Source organism: Jaculus jaculus, chromosome 6, assembly GCF_020740685.1.
Source record: "Jaculus jaculus isolate mJacJac1 chromosome 6, mJacJac1.mat.Y.cur, whole genome shotgun sequence".
NCBI lineage: Eukaryota > Metazoa > Chordata > Mammalia > Rodentia > Dipodidae > Jaculus > Jaculus jaculus.
Window position 1 is genome coordinate 97,602,690 of NC_059107.1, and position 22,510 is coordinate 97,625,199.

The 22,510-nt window shown below is 41.6% G+C and overlaps 1 protein-coding gene across 1 annotated transcript; it reads right to left on the reverse strand.

The window, feature by feature from the left end:
• Positions 1-8,301: 8,301 nt before the first annotated feature.
• LOC101596955 (gametocyte-specific factor 1-like) lies at positions 8,302-11,407 on the reverse strand. Its single transcript, XM_012948314.2, has 5 exons — positions 11,315-11,407; positions 10,795-10,915; positions 10,558-10,659; positions 9,088-9,154; positions 8,302-8,404 (listed from the first exon to the last, which is right to left on the reverse strand). The coding sequence occupies exons 1-5, from the start codon at positions 11,405-11,407 to the stop codon at positions 8,302-8,304; spliced, it is 486 nt and encodes a 161-aa protein (XP_012803768.2).
• Between the last annotated feature and the right edge of the window lie 11,103 nt (positions 11,408-22,510).

Below are 22,510 nucleotides of genomic sequence, written 5' to 3' on the forward strand. Positions count from 1 at the left end.
TAATGGCCATTTGTATTTCTTTCTTTGAGAACACTCTGTTCAATTTCCTGCCCCATTTTTTTGAGTGGGGCCCTTGATTTTTTGTTTAGGTTAGTTTTGCTTTTTTAAAATTAAAAAAAAAATTATGAGAGAGAGAGGGAGGGAGAGAATTGGCATGCTAGGGCCTCTAGCCACTGCAATCAAACTCTAGACGTGTGTGCCACCTGTGTGCGTGTGTGACCTTGCATGCTTGTGTCACCTTGTGTGTCTCACTTATGTGGGAACTTGAGAGTTGAACATGAGTCCTTAGGCTTCACAGGCAGGTGCCTTAATTGCTAAGACATCTCTCCAGCTTTTTTTTTTTTTTTTGAGACAGGTTGCATGTAGCTCAGATTTGCCTTCTATATTTTGCTGATGGTCAAACCCAGGCCTTTTATCCATACTAGGCAAGTACTCTACAACTGAGCTGCCTCCACAGCTGCATAGGTCATTTGTTCCCCCCCAACCCCCGAGGATTTAGCAGTAGTAAATAGCTACTCACACCCTTACTGTTGCTAGCATCTAGTGTGCAAATTATAAGCTAAAATTCACTAGCTGGGCATGGTGGCTCCTGCCTTCATCCCAGCACTTGAGAAGCTGAGGTAGGAAGATTGTTGTGAGTTCAAGACCAGTCTGGGCTATAGAATGACTTCCAGGTCAGTCTGAGTTAGAGTGAAACCCTGCCTCAAAAAAAAAAAAAAAAATCAGAGCTGGAGAGATGGCTTAGTTGTTAAGGTGCTTGCCTGTGAAGCCTAAGGACCCAGGTTCAATTCCCCATTACCCACGTAAGCCAGATGCACATGCGTCTGGAGTTCATTTGCAGTGGCTAGAGGCCCTTGAATGATCATTCTATCTGCCTCTTTCTCCCCTCAAATAAATGAATAATAATAATAATAATAATAATAATAAAATGAACCATTGTGTTACATAGGTAAGTAAATGGGAACTTCATTTTGTTACATTTTTTCAATATTGTATTTATTTAACAGAGAGAGAGAATGGGCATGCCAGGGCCTCTAACAACTGCAAGTGGATCCCAGATGCAAGCATCAGGCTTATGGGGGTACTGGTGTGTCTAGTTTTTTTCTTTCTCTCTGCTTCTTTTTAAGTAAATAAAATATTTTAAAAATTGAAGTGAGCTGGGGTATGATGGTGTATGCCTTTAATCTCAGCACTGCCAGAGGTAGGGTCACCATGAATTCAAGGTCAGCCTGGGATTACAGAGTGAGTTTCAGGTCAGCCTGAGCTAGAATGAGACCCTACCTCAAAACAAAAACAAAAACAAAAACAAAAACAAACCCCAGGACTGGAGAGATGGCTTAGTTGTTAAGGCACTTGCCTGTGAAGTGTAAGGACCCAGATTCAATTCCCTAGGTCCCTTGTAAGCCAGATGCACAAAGTGGGCACATGCATATGGAGTTTGTTTACAGTGGCTGGAAGTCCTGATGCACCCATTCTCTCTCTTACTCTTTATCAAAAAAATAAATAAAATATAAAAAATGTTAAAAAAGACACCCAAACATCAAAGTACATTAAAAAGAATTAAGGGCTGGAGAGATGGAGCAGTGGTTAAGGTGCTTGTCTGCAAAGCCTAACAACCTGGGTTTAATCCCCTAGTCCCCACATACAGCCAGATGCACAAAGTGGAACATATGTCTGGAGTTCATTTGCAATAGCTGGAGGTCCTGGTGCACTCATCGTCTCTGTTTCTCTTCTTTCTGTTTGCAAATAATTTTTTTTTAAAAGAATTAAAACGTGGAGCCAGGCATGATGGAAAATGTCTGTAGTCCTAGTGATTGGGAGATGGAGGCAAGATGATCAGGAGTTCAAGGTCATTCTCCACTACACAACATGAGGCCAGCCTGGACTTTATTAGACTCTCTCTCTCTCTCTCTCTGTATGTATGTGTGTGTGTGTGTATATATATATATATACATATATATAGTATATATGTATATATGTGTATATATATATACACACACACATATACATATATATATAGTATATATGTGTATATATATATATACACACACACATATACATATATATATGTATATATGTATATATATATTTTTTATATATTTTATATATATATGTATGTGTATGTATGTGTGTATGTGTGTATACACACACACACACACACACACACACATATATATATATGCATATATATATATATAATTTATTTTTTCGAGGTAGGGTCTTACTCTATCCCAGGCTGACCTGGAATTTACTATGTAGTCTCAGGGTGGCCTCAAACTCAAAGTGATCCTCCTACCTCTGCCTCCCGAGTGCTGGGATTAAAGGCATGTGTCACCATGTCTGGCAGACTCTTTTTTTTTTTTTTAATATTTGTGTGTGAGAGAGAGACAAAGAGAAAAATATGGCCTCTTCATATATGGAATAAATGAACTCCAGATACATGTGCCTTTTATGCATCTGTCTTTATGTGGATACTAGAGAATCGGACCTTGGATCATCAGGTTTTGCAAAGAAATACCTTTATCCACTCAGCCATCTCCCCAGTCCTAAGACCCTCTCTTTAACAGAAGCCAGGGCTGGGGAGATGATTCAGTGGGTTAAAAGCGCTTGCCACACAACTCTGAGTAATTGAGTTCCATCCCAAGACTCCACATAAAAATCCAGAAGCTATGGCAGGCTTCTGGAATCTCACTGCACCTATTACAAGGGAGAGAGAATTTCCCAGAAGCCACCATATGGATTGATGAACAATGAGAGATGCTGCTTCAAAACAAGGTTGCAGGTAGGGACTGACCCAACTGTTGTCCTCTGACTTCCACACATATGCTATGGCACAAGTATGCTCAAATATGTTTGTGCTCACACATACACACAAAATAAATAAATGAACAAAATCTCCCACACCCTAAAAAATGTGTAAAATCTTAGTAAAGAGATGAAGCTAACCCAGATGTGGTGGCACATGCTCTTAATCCCTGCACTCAGAAGGCAGAGGTAGAAGGAACACCGTGTTGTAGGCCAGCCTGGGACCACAGAGTGAGTTCTAGGTCAGCCTGGGCTAGAATAAGACCCTACTAGAGAGAGAGAGAGAGAAGAAAGTAAGCTGGGTATGGTGGCATTAGTCTGGAGTTCCAGCTACTCAGAGGCTAAAGCAGGAAGCTCACTTGAGCCTAGGAGTCCAAGATTAGCTTGGGCAACACAACAAGGCCATCTCAAAAAATAAAGGGCTGGAGAGATGGCTTCAGGGTTAAGGCACTTCCTTAAAGGTCTGGTAAAATTCAGCAGTGAATCCATCTGGGCCTGGGCTTTTTTTAGTTGGGAGATTCTTGATAACTGTTCAGATCTTCATGTTTGTTATAGGTCTATTTAGGTGATTAATCTCATTTTGATTTAATTTAGGTAGTTCATATAAATCAAGGAAATCATCCATTTCTTTCAGATTTTCGTACTTTGTGGAGTATATGCTTTTATAGTATGTCCCTATGATTTTTTGAATTTCTCTGGAATCTGTTGTGATGTTACCTTTTTCATCTCTGATTTTATTAATTTGTGTCTCTTCTTTCTTTTGGTCAGATTTGCTAAGGGCTTATCAATCTTGTTTATCCTTTCAAAGAACCAACTCTTTGTTTTATTAATTCTTTGGATTATTTTTTTTGTTTCTATCTCATTAATTTCTGCCCTAATCTTTATTATTTCTTCCCATCTACTGATTTTTGGTTTGCCTTGTTCTTCTTTTTCCAAGGCTTTAAGGTGAAGCATTAGGTCATTTACTTGTGACCTTTCTAGTTTCTTAATATAGGTACTTAAAGCTATAAATTTACCTCTTAGAACTGCCTTCATTGTGTCCCAGATTTTGATATGTTGTGTTCTCATTATCGTTTGACTCTATAAATTTTTGGATTTCCTTCTTGATTTCTTCATTGACCCATTCATCATTTAGTAGTGTATTGTTTAGTTTCAATGATTTTGTGTATGCTCTATAGCCTTTCTTGCTATTGATTTGTAGTTTACTTCCATTGTGGTCAGATAGAATGCAAGGAATTATTTCAATTTTCCTGAATTTGTTAAAATTTGCTTTGTGTCCTAATATAGGGTCTATTTTAGAGAATGTTCCATGTGCTGCTGAAAAGAATGTATATTCTGCAGCCTTTGGATGAAATGTCCTATATATATCTGTTAGGACCATTCCTTCTATGACCTCATTTAGTCCAGATGCCTCTCTGTTTATTTTTTCCTGGGATGACCTGTCAATTGATGAGAGTGGGGTGTTAAAGTCATCCACCACCACTGTGTCTGGTGTTATCTGTGACCTTAATTCTAATAGTGTTTGTTTGATGAATTTAGGAGCCCCCATGTTAGGTGCATATATGTTTAGGATTGTAATGTCCTCCTGTTGGAGTGAAGAGCACAGTTTATTTTTCCTTCTCAACTTGTTTTGTTTGTATGTCTGTGTGTCTGTGTTTGTGTGTGTATGTGCACGTGTGATATGTGTGTATGTATGGGCACATGTGGACCATGGTTCATGTGTAGAAGTCAGAAGACAACCTCCGGATGTCAGTCCTTGCCTTCCACTGTGTTTGAGACAGGGCCTCTCTTATTGTTTGCTGCTATGAGTACAAGACTAGCTGGCCCAAGAGCTTCCAAATTCTCATGACCTTGCTTGGGGTTGTAGACTTGTGTCTAGCTTTCCATGGGTTCTGGGGATCTGAATGCTGACCTTAGGCTTCTGCAGTAAGCAGTAAGTTTAACCACTGAGTCATCTCCCCAGCTCCCCCTTCTACTTTAGTTGGATTAAAACAAAACAATAATTTGAAAAGGCTTGGGGATAAACTTGTGCAAGGATGTCCCTTGAAAGGGCAGAAGATAGTCATATGCATGTGATAACATTTTTTAACTGTAAGGCTAAATAGGCCTGAAGTAATCAGTAACTAGGAAAAAACCCCTGTGTTATTACTTTAAAAAGATTGGTGGCTGCAATTAAGAATTATAGTTAAAAAAATTGATGTTGTTTTGTCATAAATTGGGTCTTAGTTTGGCTTAGGCACCACGTAAACTGGGCTTGGTCGTGCACACCTGTAGTTATAGTTCTCCAGAAGTGTAAGCAGGAGGATTGTGAGTTCAAGGTCAGTCTGGGTTACGTACTGAGTTACAGGATTACATAGTGAGTCTATATAGTGAGTTGGTGTTTCAATAAAACAAAACAAAACAGAACTAAAAACAAAAACAAAAATCCAAACAAACAAAAAATCCCCAAACACCTGCAAGTATTTGGGTCTGAAGAAATTGTATATAGCCAGCCTGAGACTACATAGTGAATTCCAGGCCAGCCTGGGCTAGAGTGAGAAACTACCTTGAAAAAATAAAAATAATAATAAAAAGTATACAATTTGGTTATATATAAGATGCACAGCACCAGGCCAGTTGGTGGGAAATAAAAAACATGTAATTCTGACCTTCTTTAATATCTGTGGTGTGATTGATACTGGAGAAAAATATCTATATTTTGATGCTTTTAATTTATGTAATTTAAAAATTATTTTTATTTATTTGAGAGAGAGAGATAGAAAGAGAGAGAGGAAGGGTCAGATAGAAAGAGGGAGAGAGAATGGGAACGCCAGGGCCTCCAGCTATTGCAAATGAACTCCAGACACATGTGCCCCTTGTGTATCTGGCTTATGTGGGTCCTGGGGAATCAAACCTGGGTGGTCTTTTGGCTTTGTAGGCAAGTGCCTTAACCATTAAGCCATCTCCGTAGCCCTTATTTATTTATTTATTTTTAAATTTATTTATTTATTTATTTGAGAGCAACAGACACAGAGAGAAAGACAGAGGGAGAGAGAGAGAATGGGCACGCCAGGGCTTCCAGCCTCTGCAAACGAACTCCAGATGCGTGTGCCCCCTTGTGCATCTGGCTAACGTGAGACTTGGGGAACCGAGCCTCGAACCGGGGTCCTTAGGCTTCATAGGCAAGCGCTTAACCGCTAAGCCATCTCTCCAGCCCTATTTTCTTTTTTGAGGTAGGGTTTTATTCTAGCCCAGGCTGACCTGGAATTAACTCTGTAGTCTCAGGGTGGCCTCGAACTCATGGCGATCCTCCTACCTCTGCCTCCCGAGTGCTGGGATTAAAGGAGTGCGCCACCACGCCCAGCCCTTATTTAATTTTTTTGAGGTAGGGTTTCACTCTGTAGTCCCAGGCTGGCTTCAAACTCATGTCAATCCTCTTATCTCTGCCTCCCGAATTTCAGGATTAAAGGCATGTGCCACCACAAAGAGCACATTGTCTATATTTAACTACAATGTTTGAAGTCACCAAAGAAGATGGGAAAGATTTTAGTGAGGAATAAGAATTAGACTTAGGAAACTGGGCATGGTTGTGCACGCTTTTAATCCCAGCAGTTGGGAGGCAGAGGTAGGAGGATTACCATAAATTCAAGGCCATCCTGAGACTACAAAGTGAATTTCAGGTCAGCTTGGACTAGAGTGAGATCCTACCTCACAAAACAAAAAACAAAACAAATAAACAAACAAAAAAAATCAAACAACAACAACAAAAAGAATTAGACTTAGGAAACCATGGGCTGAAACAACCTTCCCTCCCTTGTTTATGTCAGGTGTTCTTCCACAGCAACAAGTCACACAAGACTTTTCCTGTTTTTCATCCATCCATACTTACTTCATAGCTGAAGCTTAATCTAGAGATCCTGCAGGAAATTTTCTTTAGTCTTCAACATAATGGCCTGAACATCATAAAGAAGCAGTCACAAAATGTTCATCGTGGACTCATACAGGTGTGCTGTGTAAGGGCTTTCACTGTCCTATACCCCAGGTTTTTCATAAATTGCAAGGGGAGAGAGAGTCGTTGCACTGTCATCAAATCTTGAGTTCCCTTGCAACTTTCACAAAGTCACTACTAAGAAAATACATGTACAACTGTCAGTGAAACTTACAGCTGTAAAAACTTTAAGGTCACGCCTTTAATTCCAGCACTCGGGAGGCAGAGGTAGTAGGATTGCCATGAGTTCAAGGCCACCCTGAGATGACAGAGTTAATTCCAGGTCAGCTTGGACCAGAGTGAGACCCTACCTCGGAAAAAAACAAAACAAAACAAACAAACAAACAAACAAAAAAACCCTTTAAGGTATCTTCTTCTCCCAAAGAAATTAGAAAAGTGAACCAGCAGTCTCCTCTATGCTCACCCAGGTGTAACACCATTTAGTTTTATTTTATTTATTTATTTATTGTTTTTGAATTTTTGAAGTAGCATCTCACTCTAGTCCAGGCTGACCTGGAATTAACTACGTAGTCTCTCAGGCTGGCCTCGAACTCACAGTGATCCTCCTACCTCTGCCTCCTGAGTGCTGGGATTAAAGACATGCGCCACCACGCCTAGCCAAATAAATAAAATTTAAAAAAAGAAAAGACACATGCATCTAGAGTTCAGTAACAGGAGCAAGAGGCCCTGGTGTGCCCATACTCACTCACACACACATACTGTCTCATGAATAATTAAATATTTAAAAATATTTAAAAACAAAGGACCTGATTATGAAACTACATCTTAGCCCCCAACCTGATGGGAATTCCCCTGCTAATAATGGAAACAGGCAGATCAGCTCTCTAGGCTTCTGGTTAACACATGAGAATATGCCAACGAGGAAGAATAAGAAGCAGATTTGCCAGAACATGGTGGTTCACACCTGTAATCCCAGCAGTAGGGAGGCTGTGAGGTTGAGGCCAACCTGAGCTACAAAGTGAGTTCCCGGTCAGCCTAGGCTAGGCTGAGATCCTGCCTCAAAAACAAAACAACCAAACAAAAGAAGCAGATTAGTCACATGAAAATATCCTTTATTTAAATTAACAAAAATATGTTAAGATCCCAATGACAAGAGTTGCCACTGAAGTGAAGATTTTCCTAAGTTTAAAAATGACTTAAATTTCTGTCTCGGCTTTTAAGTCACAATGTTTCCATCAGTTTTTCTGACCTGTGGGAAGAGAGAAAGAAAAAAAAAAAGATTGAAAAAAGATTGAGATCTAAAAAATATTATTTATTTGAGACAGAGAGAGAGAAAGGGGTGGGGGGGAGAGGGAGAGAAACAGAGGAGGAGGAGGCGGAGAATGAGGAGGAGGTTGACACTATGGGCATGTCAAGGCCTCTGGCTGCTGCAAACAAGCTCCAGCCACACGTGCCACTTGGTGTATCTGGCTTTACATGGGTACTGGGGAATTGAACCTGAGCCTGTAGACTTTGCAAGCAAGTGCCTTTAACTACTACTGAGAGTTCCAGGTCAGCCTGGACTATAGTCAGACCCTGTTCAAAACAAAAAAGATGACTTTACCATTTCTCCAGGTCTTATTATTGTTAGGATGTTTGTCAGCCATTCCCTCTTGTAGGTCTCTTGAGTCACTGTTAGGTGGAGACAATAAGAAGAAAGTTAGTGGGAAACCAGGAATGGAGAATTAGTCTAGATATCCAGTTGAAGCTTTTACACACTGAAGTACCAGAGTAGGACTCATCTCATCTTTCAAATAAACAAAATAAATAATTTGTTTTTTCAGAGAGTGAAAGAGAGAAAGAGACAGAGAGATTGGTGTGCTGCAAACTCCAGACATACGTGTCACCTTGTGCATCTGGCTTATGTGGGTCCTGGAGAAATTGAACTTGGGTCTCTTGGCTTTGCAGATAAGCACCTTAGCCACTAAGCCATCTCTCCAGTCCCTCATCTGGTCTTTCTGCTGACCTCTGTTTGTATGGCTCTTTGTGCTTCCCCTTCTATGTGGCAGGTGACTGTTGATGGCTCCTGTAACTTAGATGTGTCTGCCCTTCAAGTCTGTTTAGCCAAGAATCCTGATTTAGTTCATAGACAGGAGGCACCCCTTCAGTTTGAGGAATTAATTTATTTTTTTAAACTCTTTACCAGTATTAAGTAGGTTGCATAGGCAAGTCCTTGATGGAATACATTCCCAAGTAGAGCCATTGAGAAGGAAATACTCAGAACCTAACCACACAGGTCTTTCAAGGTGGTAGTTGAAACAAACTTTGAAAGCATCCTATTCTCTAGTATGGTGATCAAATATAGTTTATCTTACCTTTCACAAACCAGCATTTTTGGAGCAAAAGCCTTAAGAACAAATGGAGGAAAGTTACGCGTATGATCTAGAAAAGAGGAAGAAAACACCAGCACTTAGCATGTTTATATCAAGGGAGAGGAGGCTAGCTGGTAGCACCGTAGTTCCCTTCATGCTGTGGCTGAGAAGTGGCTGCTCTGCTAGGGCTACACACCTACCATCCTCTTTACTTTTGTGCGATTTGTTTTGCCGGTGCCATGTAAGTCCCGAGTACTTTCTTTTGGGAAGAGGTGGTGAAAAGGTGCATTTGCCCCATTCCCCTTTTGTGTCAGCTTTGGGGGCCAAATGGGGAAGGTAATAGCCACAAGATGAAAAGTTAATCTGTGATAATAATACAACTTTGACTTTATATGTTACAGTAGCTCATTGTCCTAACATCTCTATTTTTTCCCCCTTAAGGTAAGGACCTATTCCAGCCCAGGCTGACCTGGAACTCACTCAGTAATCCCAAACTGGCCTCTAACTCACACAGTCCTCTTCCTACCTCTGCCTCCTGAGTGCTGGGACTAACAGCATATGCCACCATTCCTGGGTAATCTCCCCTGCCCCCGAGGTAGAGTCTTGCTCTAGCCCAGCTGGCCTCAAACTCATGGTGAGCCTCCTATCTCTGCTCCTGTGGTACCCCATGCAGTTGAATGTTGGGGACCTGTTCCATAGCTCTTTCACAATTTTTTTTTTTTTCAAGGTAGGGTTTCAGTCTAGCCCAGGCTGACCTGGAATTCACTATGGAGTCTCAGGGTGGCCTTGAACTCACTGCGATCCTCCTACCTCTGCTTCCCGAGTACTGGGATTAAAGGTGTGCGCCACCATGGCCGACTCCTTTCACAATTCTTTTTTTTTTTTTTAAGAAAGTTTTTTTTATTTTTATTTATTTATTTTTATTCATTTTCCATTTATTTATTTGAGAGCGACAGACACAGAGAGAAAGACAGAGGGAGAGAGAGAGAATGGGCGCGCCAGGGCTTCCAGCCTCTGCAAACGAACGGGACCTGGGGAACCGAGCCTCGAACCGGCGTCCTTAGGCTTCACAGGCAAGCGCTTAACCGCTAAGCCATCTCTCCAGCCCTCCTTTCACAATTCTTATTTGAGCCAAAGTCTCCTACCGATCCTGGAGCTTACCATTTTTGTGCAAGCTCCAGTAATTCTTGGGCCTCTACTCCCCTATGGGACTGGGGTTACAGAAGTGCATAGCCATGCCAGCTGTTTATGTGGGCCCCCGGGGATCAAATTCTCTCAGGGGTCCTCAGGCCCTCAAATGCTTACACATGAAGTGCCCTTAACTGCTAAGCCAGCTCTCCAGCCCCATAGAGAAGGATTTTTGTGGGAAGAATATCAAGACTTATTACTCAGGTCGGTGCTTACTATCTGTTACAATAGTAGTAGGGTCCAGGCTTGTATCCGTTAGTACATACCCGTCTAACCCTTGCTCACCTACGTTCCAGACATCAGAGTCAGAGGTGTGATTTCCAGCATTAGAAAGTTTTTCATTTGCTTCCAAACTTGGACAGGTAACCTTTGAAAGATTAAGTGGCTCTGAAACAAAGTAGACCAGGAGTTGTAGAGATAGAATGGAAACATCCTTTTGCCTCTTGTTCCTCATATTTGGTTAAGGCTTCCACAGCTATGGGAACTCCATGTCATTTACCTGTCCCTAAGTGAAAAGCTTACCATCATCTATAGCGGTCCTGTTGATACAGCTAGCTTCATGTTCCTTGAGACTTTTGATTGGGACCACGTGACAAGCATTATACTTGCAGTTAGCCATCTTCTTAGCTATCTTTGGATTTTTCTAGAAGGAAGAAGTTCTTGTTAGGCAATAAATAAAAAAGAAAAAAAATATGATTTGTTTTTTTGAGGTAGGGTCTCACTCTAGCCCAGGCTGACCTGGAATTCACTATGTAGTCTCAGGATGGCCTACTAGAACTTATAGTGATCCTCATACCTGTGCCTCCCAAGTCCTGGGATTGAAGGCGTGTGCCACCACGCCCAGTTTAGTTATACTTATATTTGATCCTCCATTCATTTCTGGAAATGCTGAAGAGATACTATGTCCCAACACTAAGAACTTCTAGGTAATACTTAGTATCAGAAGCTGTTTTGTTTAAAAAATAAATAAACAAAACAAAACCCTTATATTCTGAGAAGTTTTCCCCTTTAGTAATTTTCAGCTCTTATTGAGAAAATTTACCTTTTTACATGATGCCAAGTGGTATTGTATCCTGCTGGCTGGTATCCTGTGGTTTGGGTCATACGGACATATCTCCAAAGCTTCGTGCTCCATTAATCCTAAATAGCAGAAACCACAGGTTGACAGAAGATTAACGTTTAAGTTCAGGTTTTCTTGAGATAGGCATATTTTCTATGTTTTTTTTTTTTTTGTTATTGTTGTTTGAAGGAGAGTCTTACTCTAGCCTAGACTGACCTGGAACTTACTCTGTAGCTCAGGCTGGCCTCAAACTCATGAAAATCTTCCTTTCCTTCCTCAGCCTGCTGGGATTATAGGCATGAACCACTATGCCAAGTTTCCTTATATCTTATTCCTTAATTTTTTTCATTTTAAAATATTTTATTTATTTGTTTATTGGGGGGGGGGGAATGTGTGCGTGCGCATGCCAGGGCCTCTAGCCACTGCAAATAAATTCCAGATGCATGTGCCACCTTGTGCATCTGCCTTACATGGGTACTGGGGAATTGAACCTGGGTCCTTTAGGCTTTACAGCCAAGCACCTTAATCGCTAAGCCATCTGTCCAGCCCCTAAAAGTTTGTTTTAATTTAGTTGTGTGTGTATGCACCACAGTCTCTTGACATTGCAAGCAAATGCCTGTGCAGCTTATGTGGTAGCTAAACAATCGAACTTGGGTGGCAGGCTTTGCAAGAAAGTGCCTTTAACCACTGAGCATCTGTCCAGCCCCCTATTCTCTTTTCTTTTTTTAAAATTTATTTTTATTTGGGAGTGGGAGAGAGGGAGAGAAAGAAAGAGAAAGAAAGAGAGGAGAGAATGGGCATGCTACCTCCAGCTATTGCAAATGAACTCCTGACCCATGCATCACCTTGTGTATCTGGCTTATGTGGGTACTAGGGAATCATACCTGGGTCTTTTGGCTTTTCAGGCAAGCACCTTAGCCTCTGAGCCATCTCTCCCAAAATATTTTTATTTATTTGGGGCAGGAGAGATGGTTCAGTGGTTAAGGTGCTTGACTGCAAAGCCTAAGGACCCATGTTTGACTCTCCAGATCCTACCTTAGATGCACAAAGGTGAGGCAAGTGCAAGGTCACACATGCCCACTGGGTGGTGCAAGCATCTGGAGTTTGATTGCAGCAGATGAGACCCCGATGTGCCAATTCTCTTTCTCTCTCTAAAAATAAAGTTACAAAAGTATCTTTATTTATTTATTTGCAAGCCGACACAGGGAGGGGAGAGAATGGGTGTGCCAGGGCCTACAGCTGCTGAAAACAAACTCCAAATGCAAACTCTAGTGGGTATCTGGCTTTATGTGGGCACTGGGGAATCAAACCTGGGTCCTTAGGTGTTGCAGGCAAGTGCCTTAACCACTGAGCAATATCTCCAGCCCCTCTATTATCTATTCTTTTTTTCTTTTTAACTGTTGAGCCATCTCCCCAACCCACAGACTTTTTTTCTTTTTTTTTTTCAAGGTAGGGTCTCACTTTAGCTCAGGTTGACCTGGAATTCATTATGTAGTCTCAGGATGGCCTAGAACTCACGGCAATCCTCCTACCTCTGCCTCCCCAGTACTGGGATTAAAGAAAGGCATACGCCACCATGCCTGGCTTCCCAGCCCACAGACATTTTAAGTATTTTATTTATTAAAGAGAAAGAGGCAGATTTTACATACATATATGTGAGGGGGGGGGAGAGAGAAAGAGAGAGAAAGAGAGCATGCAAGAGAGTGTATGTGAGAGAGAATGGGCACACCAGGTCCTTTAGCCATTGCAAATGAACTCTATCTTGGGCATCTGGCTTTATGTGGTCAGTGGGGAAATTGAACCTGCATCTGTGGCTTTACTAGCAAGCACTTTAATGGCTAAGCCATCTTTCCAGCCCTATTTTCTTTGCTTTTTAAATATTTTTATTTATTTATTTGAGAGAGAGAAAGAGGCAGAGCGAGTGTGTGAGCGAGCAATAGAGAGAGAGAAAGAGGGAGAGAATGGGCACACCAGGGCTTCCAGCCACTGCAAACAAATTCCAGACGCATGTGCCACTTTGTGCATCCAGCTTATGTGACTCCTGGGGAATTGAACTGATATCCTTTGGCTTTGCAGGCAAATGCCTTAACCACTAAGCCATCTCTCTAGCCCTTTTTTTTTTCTTTTTCTTTTTTTTTGGTTTTTCGAGGTAGAGTCTCACTCTAGCCCAGGCTGGCCTGGAATTCATTATGGAGTCTCAGGATGGCCTTGAACTCACAGCGATCCTCCTACCTCTGCCTCTCTAATGCTGGGATTAAAGGCGTGCACCACCACGCCTGGCTCTAACCCTATTTTCTATTCTTAAAAATGAAAGATATAGTTTGTCTTACCTCAAAAGTATTGAATTATATTTATGATTTTTATTAATTTGCACATGTGTGTGTATGTATGGGTTACTGCGAATAAATTGTTACTGCAAACGAATACCAGACATTTGCAACACCTTATGGCCGGTTTATGTAGGTGGCTTGGGAATTGAACTGAGGGCAAGCTTGCTTTGCAAACAAGGATATTTAACCCCTGAGTCATATTCCCAGCTCTCAAAATGATTTTTTTTCTTTAAATAACTTGGGATGAAGAGACAGCTTAATGGTTAAGTTACTTGCCTGTGAAGCCTAATGACTGGAGTTTGGCTCCTCAGTGCCCACATAAAGCTAGATGTGCAAAAGGTGGTACACACATCTGGAGTTTGTTTACAGGGGTTGGAGACCCTGGTGTGCCCATTCTGTCTCTCTCCTCTCTATCTCTCTCTGCTTGCAAAATAAAATAACTTATTTATTTGCTGGGAGAGAGAAAGAGAGAAAGAACGAGACTGGTTGAGTCAGGGCCTTTTGCCATTGCAAACAAGCTCCAGACACGTGTGCTACTTTGTGCATCTGGCTTTATGTGGGTCCTGAGGAATTGAACCCAAGCTGGCAAGCTTTACAAGCTTTACAAGCTTTGCAAGCAAGCACCTTTTTTTTTTTTTTTTTTTTGGTTTTTCAAGGTAGGGTCTCACTGTAGCCCAGGCTGACCTGGAATTCATTATGTAATCTCAGGGTGGCCTCGAACTCACAGCAATCCACCTACCTCTGCCTCCCAAGTGCTGGGATTAAAGGCATGCACCACCATGCCCGGCTGTAAGCAAGCATGTTTGACTGTTCAGCCATCTCCTCAGCCCCAAGGTTTTGAATTGTGAAGGTAAGAGCCTAGCTGGTTAGGTCATAGAGAAAACTTCCTGCTTCCAAAATGTATACATAATCTTATAGGTTGGTTTAATTAGGGTGCTTGGCTCTCAAATGAAGTATGAAACAGAGAAGACTCCTTGGAAAACCCACAGGCCTGGAGTAATATGGAGCGTAGGACCCTAACCTTGCTTGCTGGAGAAAGCAAAGTGGGGCAGTTGGTTCCTTTACCTTTTTGTATCCTCTTCTTTCTTCATCTTTCCTAAAATTAAGCTACTAATGTCAGAAAAGTCAGTGTAGCTACTCTGGGGAGAAGGAATAAGAATATTGATAACATTTAAATTCAGCCTATTTCATAATGCTAGTCTGAAATCTCTAAAGTTGTAGACATTAACATATGAAGAGTCTTAGATGTCAGATAAAAACATACCACTTCAAATCTGCCCATTTTACTGCCAATAGGAGGCCAACTTTCTCCTATGGCTAGCTGTCTTTAGCTACCCAAGCAGACTTTCATTTCAAGGACTTCCAAGTTTCCAGGCAACAGCTACAGTGAGATTTCTGCAAAGCAGGGATATATAGTGTTGATGGTGGGGGAGGGGGCAGAAAGGATGGAAAAGATCAAGGTAGACTGGCATAAGCAATAGGGATAGAAAAATGCCCAAGAATAGCCCATTTCAATTCTGCTTTGCATCATGCCTAGAGCACAAAGGGCATAGAGCTAGACTGTTAAATGTCAGGTTTTCCTGAGGGCATTTTGGTGATTAAATTCAGGGATTTAGACTTAGGTAGCTTTCAGGAACACAGGCCAGGGTGATTCTTTAAAGCTTTCGCTGCATATTAATGGTCATGTGAAAGCCACAAATACTTATTATAAAGTGAGTTAGCTTTCTGAAAAATAAAAGCAGGAGTATAATACAATATGGTCTTGTCAGTTTTAGAGTTTTTAAAGATAATGGAAAAGTTGCTTTGATAGTCATATATTTGATATTTTGATATTTGTCTTCAGATAATCCCACATCCATATTTTAGCCACATCCTAGGAAAGTATGAGTTAAAAAATTGTTAAATATTTTTTATTTATCTATTTGTGAAAGAGAAAGAGGCAGATAGAGATGGACAGATAAAGAGGACAGAGAATGGGTGTGCCAGGGTCTCTAGCCATTGCAAATGAACTCTAGACACATGTTCCACCTTGTGCATCTGGCTTAATTGGGTGTTGGGGAATTAAACCTGGGTCCTTAGGCTTCAGAGCAAGCACTTTAACCACTAAGCAATCTCTCCAGTCCAGAAAGTAGGAGTTTTGACTAGACTGCCAAGTCTGACCATAATAAGCAAAAATTGCTTTTGGATAGGCAGTGACAATAGGTGATGTTGGATTTGCTTACTAATTGAAAGCTGCTTTTCCTATGTTGGTAGGCCAAGACAATGATGGAGACCATTTGATTTCACATGTCAGATTTGGCAAGAGTGTTTTGGCTTTGAAGTCACCTTTACACTTAAACCTAACCTAAAGGACCCTGAGACCTACCTTATTTTTGAAGTAGTATCCCTCAAGAATCCCAAGGAAAATGTCACTGGAAGAGGAAGATGATCCTTCTGTAAGTGCCACAAGCAAACAGTTCAAGTCTGAGGACAGAACAGGCATAGCACCTTTCTATCAGTGATGGGAATCAACTTGTTGTATAAGCTTTCTATTTACTTCCTCCCCTCCCACAAGAAGTTCTATGGTTTCTCAGTGGCACAGAGGTTTTTTTTTTTTTTTTTTTTTTTAATTAGTTTTATTTGACAGGTAAAGAGGGAGGGATGAAGGGAGAGAGAGGGGAGAAATGAATGGGCATGCCAGGGCTTCCAGCCACTGCAAACAAACTCCAGATGCATGTGTCCCCTTGTGCAGCTGGCTAACATGGGTCCTGGGGAATGAAACCTGGGTCCTTTGTCTTTGTAGGAAAATGCTTTAACTGCTAAGCTATCACCCCAGCCTGGCACAGAAAGCTTTATAAAAAATTTAAATAATTTATTTGCAAGGGGAGTAGAGAAAATGGGTTCCAGGGCCTCTAGCCATTGCAAATGAACTCCAGATATATGTGCCACTTTGTGCATCTGGGCTTATGTGGATACTAGGGAATCAAACCTAGACCCTTAGGCTTTGCAGACAAGTGCCTTAACCGCTAAGCTATTTCTCCAGCCCATGAAGGTTTTGATATCATAGTAAAGTCTCGGGGAAGTGATTCCTAGTCTGGTTGCTCATGAGGATCATTGGGTAGTTTTAAAGTGACAGATCCCTTGATGCTATTCCAGAACTATTGGACCAGAATCTTAAGAGGGAATCTAGCTGAGTGTGGCTTTAAGAGTTTTTCAGGGGATTCTGGTTCATAGACATGGTTATTAAGCCTTGCTCTGAGGTAAGAAAATGCCTTTAGTTCACATAAGGAAAGGTTGTAGAATATTCCCAATAAAGTCTCTAAAGACTATGTATTCCTAGCTTTCAACCTGTCCTTTTTCCTTTATATATATTTGGAGAGAGAGATAAAGAGAGAGAGAGAGAGAGAGAGAGGGAAAGAGAGAGAGAGAGAAAGAGAGAAAGAGAGAGAGAGAGAGAGAGAGAGAGAGAGGGAAAGAGAGAGAGAGAGAAAGAAAGAGAGAGAAAGAGAGAGAGAGAGAGAGAGAGAGAGAGAGAGAGAGAGAGGGAGAAGGAAAGAAAGAGAAAGAAAGGGAGAGGATGAGAGCAACAAATGAACTCTAGACACATGTGGCACTTTGTGTCTGGCTTTACATGGGTCCTGGAGAGTCAAACTGAGGCTGTCAGGTTTTACAAACAAGTGCCTTTCACCACTGAGCCATCTCTCCAGCCCTCTGGCCTTTTTCTTTATGGGGGACCAAATAGAATTCCTCAGCCAAGGATAGGACAAGCTCACTACACACTCAAAAAATCAAAAGTTTAGGGCTGGAGAGATAGCTTAGTGGTTAAGATGCTTGCCGGCAAAGCCTAAGGACCCTGGTTCTGTTCTTCACTACCCACGTAAAGCCCAATGCAGAATGTGGCACATACATTTGAAATTTGTTTGCAATGTTCAGATGCCCTGGCATGCCAATTCCCTCTGTGTGTCTTTCTCTCTGTTTCCCTCTCCTTATGAAATCAAAAGTTTAGTTTATTGTTGATATTCCTAATCCACTGTATAGGCTTTAAGACAAGTGTTCACAAAAAACAAAGTACTTAATAACTTCCAACATTGTTTAAGGGATTATCACAATTTTCTAGATTAGGAAACCAACTCAGTGATGATAGCCTAAAGTTACAATGCTAGCATGTGGTTGAATAGCATTATTAATATTGTTTGGGGTAATATATGTGGAACATTGAAAGTGTCTAGAATAAATTAGGTTATCAGTTTGCATATACTAATTAATTTAGCACACACAATAGCCCCACAGAATAAAAATTATCATTAGCATTTCCATTTTATAGTAAGGAGAACTGTGTCAGCTGCTAAGGGATAGGAGTTGGAATGTAAACTCAAACTACATGGGTCCAGAAAGTGGGCTCTTAGCCATTAAGTCAGAAGACTCAGCTCAGTACACAACACACATTAGAGCCTGATTCTGAATGATACCACAGTGTGGGTTTTTCCCATACATCCACCATGGGAGACTAAATGTTTCCTGGCTCCAGCAATTTTTCACTGCAGGGAGGGAGGGAGTATACTATGAAATGGACACTAAAAGGCAGAATCTGATTTAGATGTAAAGCACGCTATTACAGACCAAGTGCTGGAGGGGTTCAGCAAAGGTTGGGCTCAGGACTGATGAACTAGGTCCTGACTGAATAGGATTTGGATCAGCCAGAGGCAATGCATAAGTGAAAGTAGAAATTAATATGATCCCAGTAGACTAGAAACATGGATCCTGTTAGGTTGGCAGTACATGCTAAGGAACAACAGAGAACAAGATTGGTTTGGTAATTCCTCTCCCCCTACCCCAAGGAAGGGTCTTGCTCTAGCCTAGGCTCACCTGGAATTCACTATGTAGTCTCCGGCTGTCCTCAAACTCACAGATCCTCCTACCTCCGCCTCCCAAGAGCTGGCATTAAAGGCGACTGGTTTGGTATGAAGAGTTTTTAACCAAATTCTCTGGCTAGGAATAAAAAAAATATACATGAGAAAGAGCCAACAGAATGGTACTGACCTGGAGAAGGCTAGTGCTGGGATGCTGTGAGCTGCTCTAACAGCCTGCTACTTATCCTCCTCCAAGGCTAAAGACCAATCACAACCCCACAGACCTCTTTAGTAGAACCTGGGTTTCCTAGATAGCAGCAGGTGAGTTAAATCATCAGAGTCAGTATCCCATTATGTCAGGCCCACAGCTTTTTAGAGACATAACTCAGTAAATAAACTAGAAGACTTCCAAAATATCCAATTTGTCTCTTAGAGATGTTTCATATCTCATACTTTAAGCATTTGGCTGTTTCTTTTTAATTTTTTTTAAATTTATCTGAGAGAGAGAGAGAGGGAGGAAGAATGGACGCATCAGGGCCTCTAGCCACTGCAAATGAACTCCAGATGCATGACCACCTTGTGCATCTGGCTTATGTGGGCCCTAGGGAATTGAACCTGGGTCTTTTGGCTTTGCAGACAAGTGCCTTAACTGCTAAGCCATCTCTCCAGCCTGGGGCTGTTTCTTTAAAACAAGGCAAGACAAAATATATTTTCTCAGAAGCAAACATGTCGAGTTCCTTAAACAATACTGCTATCAGCTCTTCTACCACCCACCCAGGATTTACTGGGCGTCTGTAAATGCTCTGAATATGGAAGATAGGAATCATTAGGCAGCAAAGAAAAGGTCTTATGAAAGAAGCAGATAAAAGAGCAACTCTGTTTAGTTTAGTTTTTTTTTTTCAAGTTAGGTTTTCACTCTAGTCCAGACTGACCTGGAATTCACGATGTAGTCTTAGGGTGGCCTCAAACTCAGGGCGCTCCTCCTACCTCTGCCTTTGAGTTCTGGGATTAAAGGCATGCACCACCACGCCCTGCTTAGAATTTTTGTTTTTGTTTTCTTGAAGTTAGATCTTGCTGTAGCCCAGACTGACCTGGAATTGACTATGTAGTCTCAGGCTCAGGCTGACCTCAAGCTCATATGGATCCTCCTGCCTCTGCCTCCTGAGCGCTGGGATTAAAGGCAGGTGCCACCACGTCTAGTTGGTTTAGAATTTTTACTAGGATATTTTGCTTTGTGCCTTTAAAGACACTTGAAATGAGTTGAAAGTTTTCTTGAGTTAGGAAGTTGAGGCTGGGTTGGAATAATAAGAAGACCCTAGTGCTGGATTTGACTCCCCTCTAAGATTTAAGGCCATTATTAATTTCTTCTTGTTAATCTCAATTAATTTGGCTCTTCTTCATGGGGCTTATTTGTCAATTTAGTCTTAATGGTTCAATAAATTATTACTACTATAATTTTTTTTTTTTTCGAGGTAGGGTCTCACTCTAGCCCAGGCTGACCTGGAATTCACTTTGTAGTCTCAGGGTGGCCTCAAACTTACGGTGATCCTCCTACCTCTGCCTCCCAAGTGCTGGGATTAAAGGCATGTGCCACCACGCCTGGCTGATTTTTTTTATTTTTTAAAAGTATTAAAAAATTATTTATTTGAGGGAGGGAGAGAGAGAGAGAGAGAGAGAGAGAGAGAGAGAGAGGGAGGGAGGGAATGGATGTGCCAGGGCCTCCAGCTACTGCAAATGAACTCCAGATGCATGCACCACCTTGTGCATCTGGCTTATGTGAGTCCTGGGGAATCAAATCTGGGTCCTTTGGCTTTGCAGACAAATGCCTTAACTGCTAAACCATCTCCCCAGTCCTATTATTGATTTTTTTGTCTTTCTTTTTTTTCGAGGTAGAGTCTTGCTCTGGCCTAGGCTGACCTGGAAGACACTATGTAGTCTTGGAGTATTATTGACTTAAAATTTTTTCAAATTTTTATTAGCATTTTCCATGATTATAAAAAAAAATCCCATGTTAATTCCCTCCCCCCACTTTCTCCTTTGACTTAAGATTTAAAAAATATATATATATATATATATTTTTAATTTTATTTATTTATTTATTTGAGAGCGACAGACACAGAGAGAAAGACAGATAAGAGGGAGAGAGAGAGAATGGGCGTGCCAGGGCTTCCAGCCTCTGCAAACGAACTCCAGACGTGTGCGCCCCCTTGTGCATCTGGCTAACATGGGACCTGGGGAACCGGGCCTCGAACCGGGGTCCTTAGGATTCACAGGCAAGCACTTAACTGCTAAGCCATCTCTCCAGCCCAAAACATATATTTTATTTATTTATTTGACAGAGAGAATGGGGGGGGGGAGAGAGAATGGGCCAGCCACTGCAAATGAACTCCAGATGCAAGAGCCCCCTTGTGCATTTGGCTTATGTGGGACCTGGAGAATCAAACCTGAATCCTTTGGCTTTGGCAGGCAAATTCCATAACTGCTAAGCCATCTCTCCAGCCCCCCTCAATTTTTTAAAAATTTATTTGAGAGGGAGTGAGTAAGAGAGAATTGGTGTGCTAGGGCCTCTAAGCACTGCAAACGAACACCAGACACATGAGCCATCTTGTACATCAGGCTTAAGAGGGCCCTGGGGAATCAAGCCTGGGTCCTTTGGCTTTGCAGGCAAGTGCCTTAACCACTAAGCCATACCTTAAACCCTGTATTATTGATTTTTGAGGCTAGGTCTCATGTAGCCCAGGCTGGCCTTGAATATACTATGCAGTTGAGAATGACCTCAATGTTTTGATCTTCCTGCTTCTACCTTCTCAGTGCTGGGATTTCAGGTGTGTGCTATCACACATGGTTTAGGCAGTGCTGGGGATGGAACCCATGGCCACACGCATGCTAGACAAGCATTCTACCAATTGAGTTACATCCCCAGTCCTCAATAAATTATTGCAACTCACATATTTATGGAGTAGTTCTTGTCCAAGAGGCCTTGTGTAGATGAATGCTTTTCAACATGTGTCCCCTGGAACATTTGCTCTAAAACCTTCGTGGATTTCTCCCACAGACCTACCAATCCAAATCATCAGTTAGAGACTGATCTGTTTAATTTAGCGTCTTTAAGTACCATTGGGCCAGAGTAGGAGTTCTCAAACTCGAGGGCACATTGGAATCACCTGGACAGCTTGTTAAATCCAAGTGTGCTGGACCTACACTAGACCTGCTCTAAAGTGTAGGTCCAGCAGGTATGGGTGGATCAGAGCATTTGCATGTATAACAAGTTTCTTTCTTTTCTTTTCTTTCCTTTCTTTTTTTCCAAGGTAGGATCTCACTCTAGCTGAGGCTGACCTAGAACTTACTCTGTAGCCAGTCCCAGGCTAGTCTCAAACTCACAATGATCCTACTACTTCTGTCTCCCCCCACTCCCAGTGTGCCTCCATGCCTTAAGACTTTTTTTTTTTTTCAAGGTAAGGTCTTACTCTAGCCCAGGCTGACCTGGTACTTACTATGTAGTCTCAGGGTGGCCTTGAACTCACGACAATCCTCCTACCTCTGCCTCCCAAGTGCTGGGATTAAAGGCGTGCGCCACCATGCCTGGCTTCTTAAAACTTTTTATTTTATATTATTTGTTAGAGAGAGAGGGAGATAGAGAATAGGCATGCCAGGCCCTTCAGCCACTGCAAACGAACTTGACACATGCACCACCTTGTGCATCTCGTTTATGTGGGTCCTTGAGAATCAAACCTGGGTCCTTTGGCTTCACAGGCAAGTACCTTAACCACTAAGCCATCTCTCCAGCCCTAGTTTGTTTGTTTCCTTCGTTCTTTCTTTTTTGTTTTTTCTCCCTCTGTCAAATAAATAAATAAAAATAAATCCATATGTGCATTTATGTGTATAATAAGGAATATAATATATATGCTTGATAATATATAATATCATACAATACAGCATAATATTTGACACTGGGTAGGGAGGGTAGTCAGGGGCAGACAGAATCTGATCAGGCCCTAAAGGATAATGGGGCCTAAGGT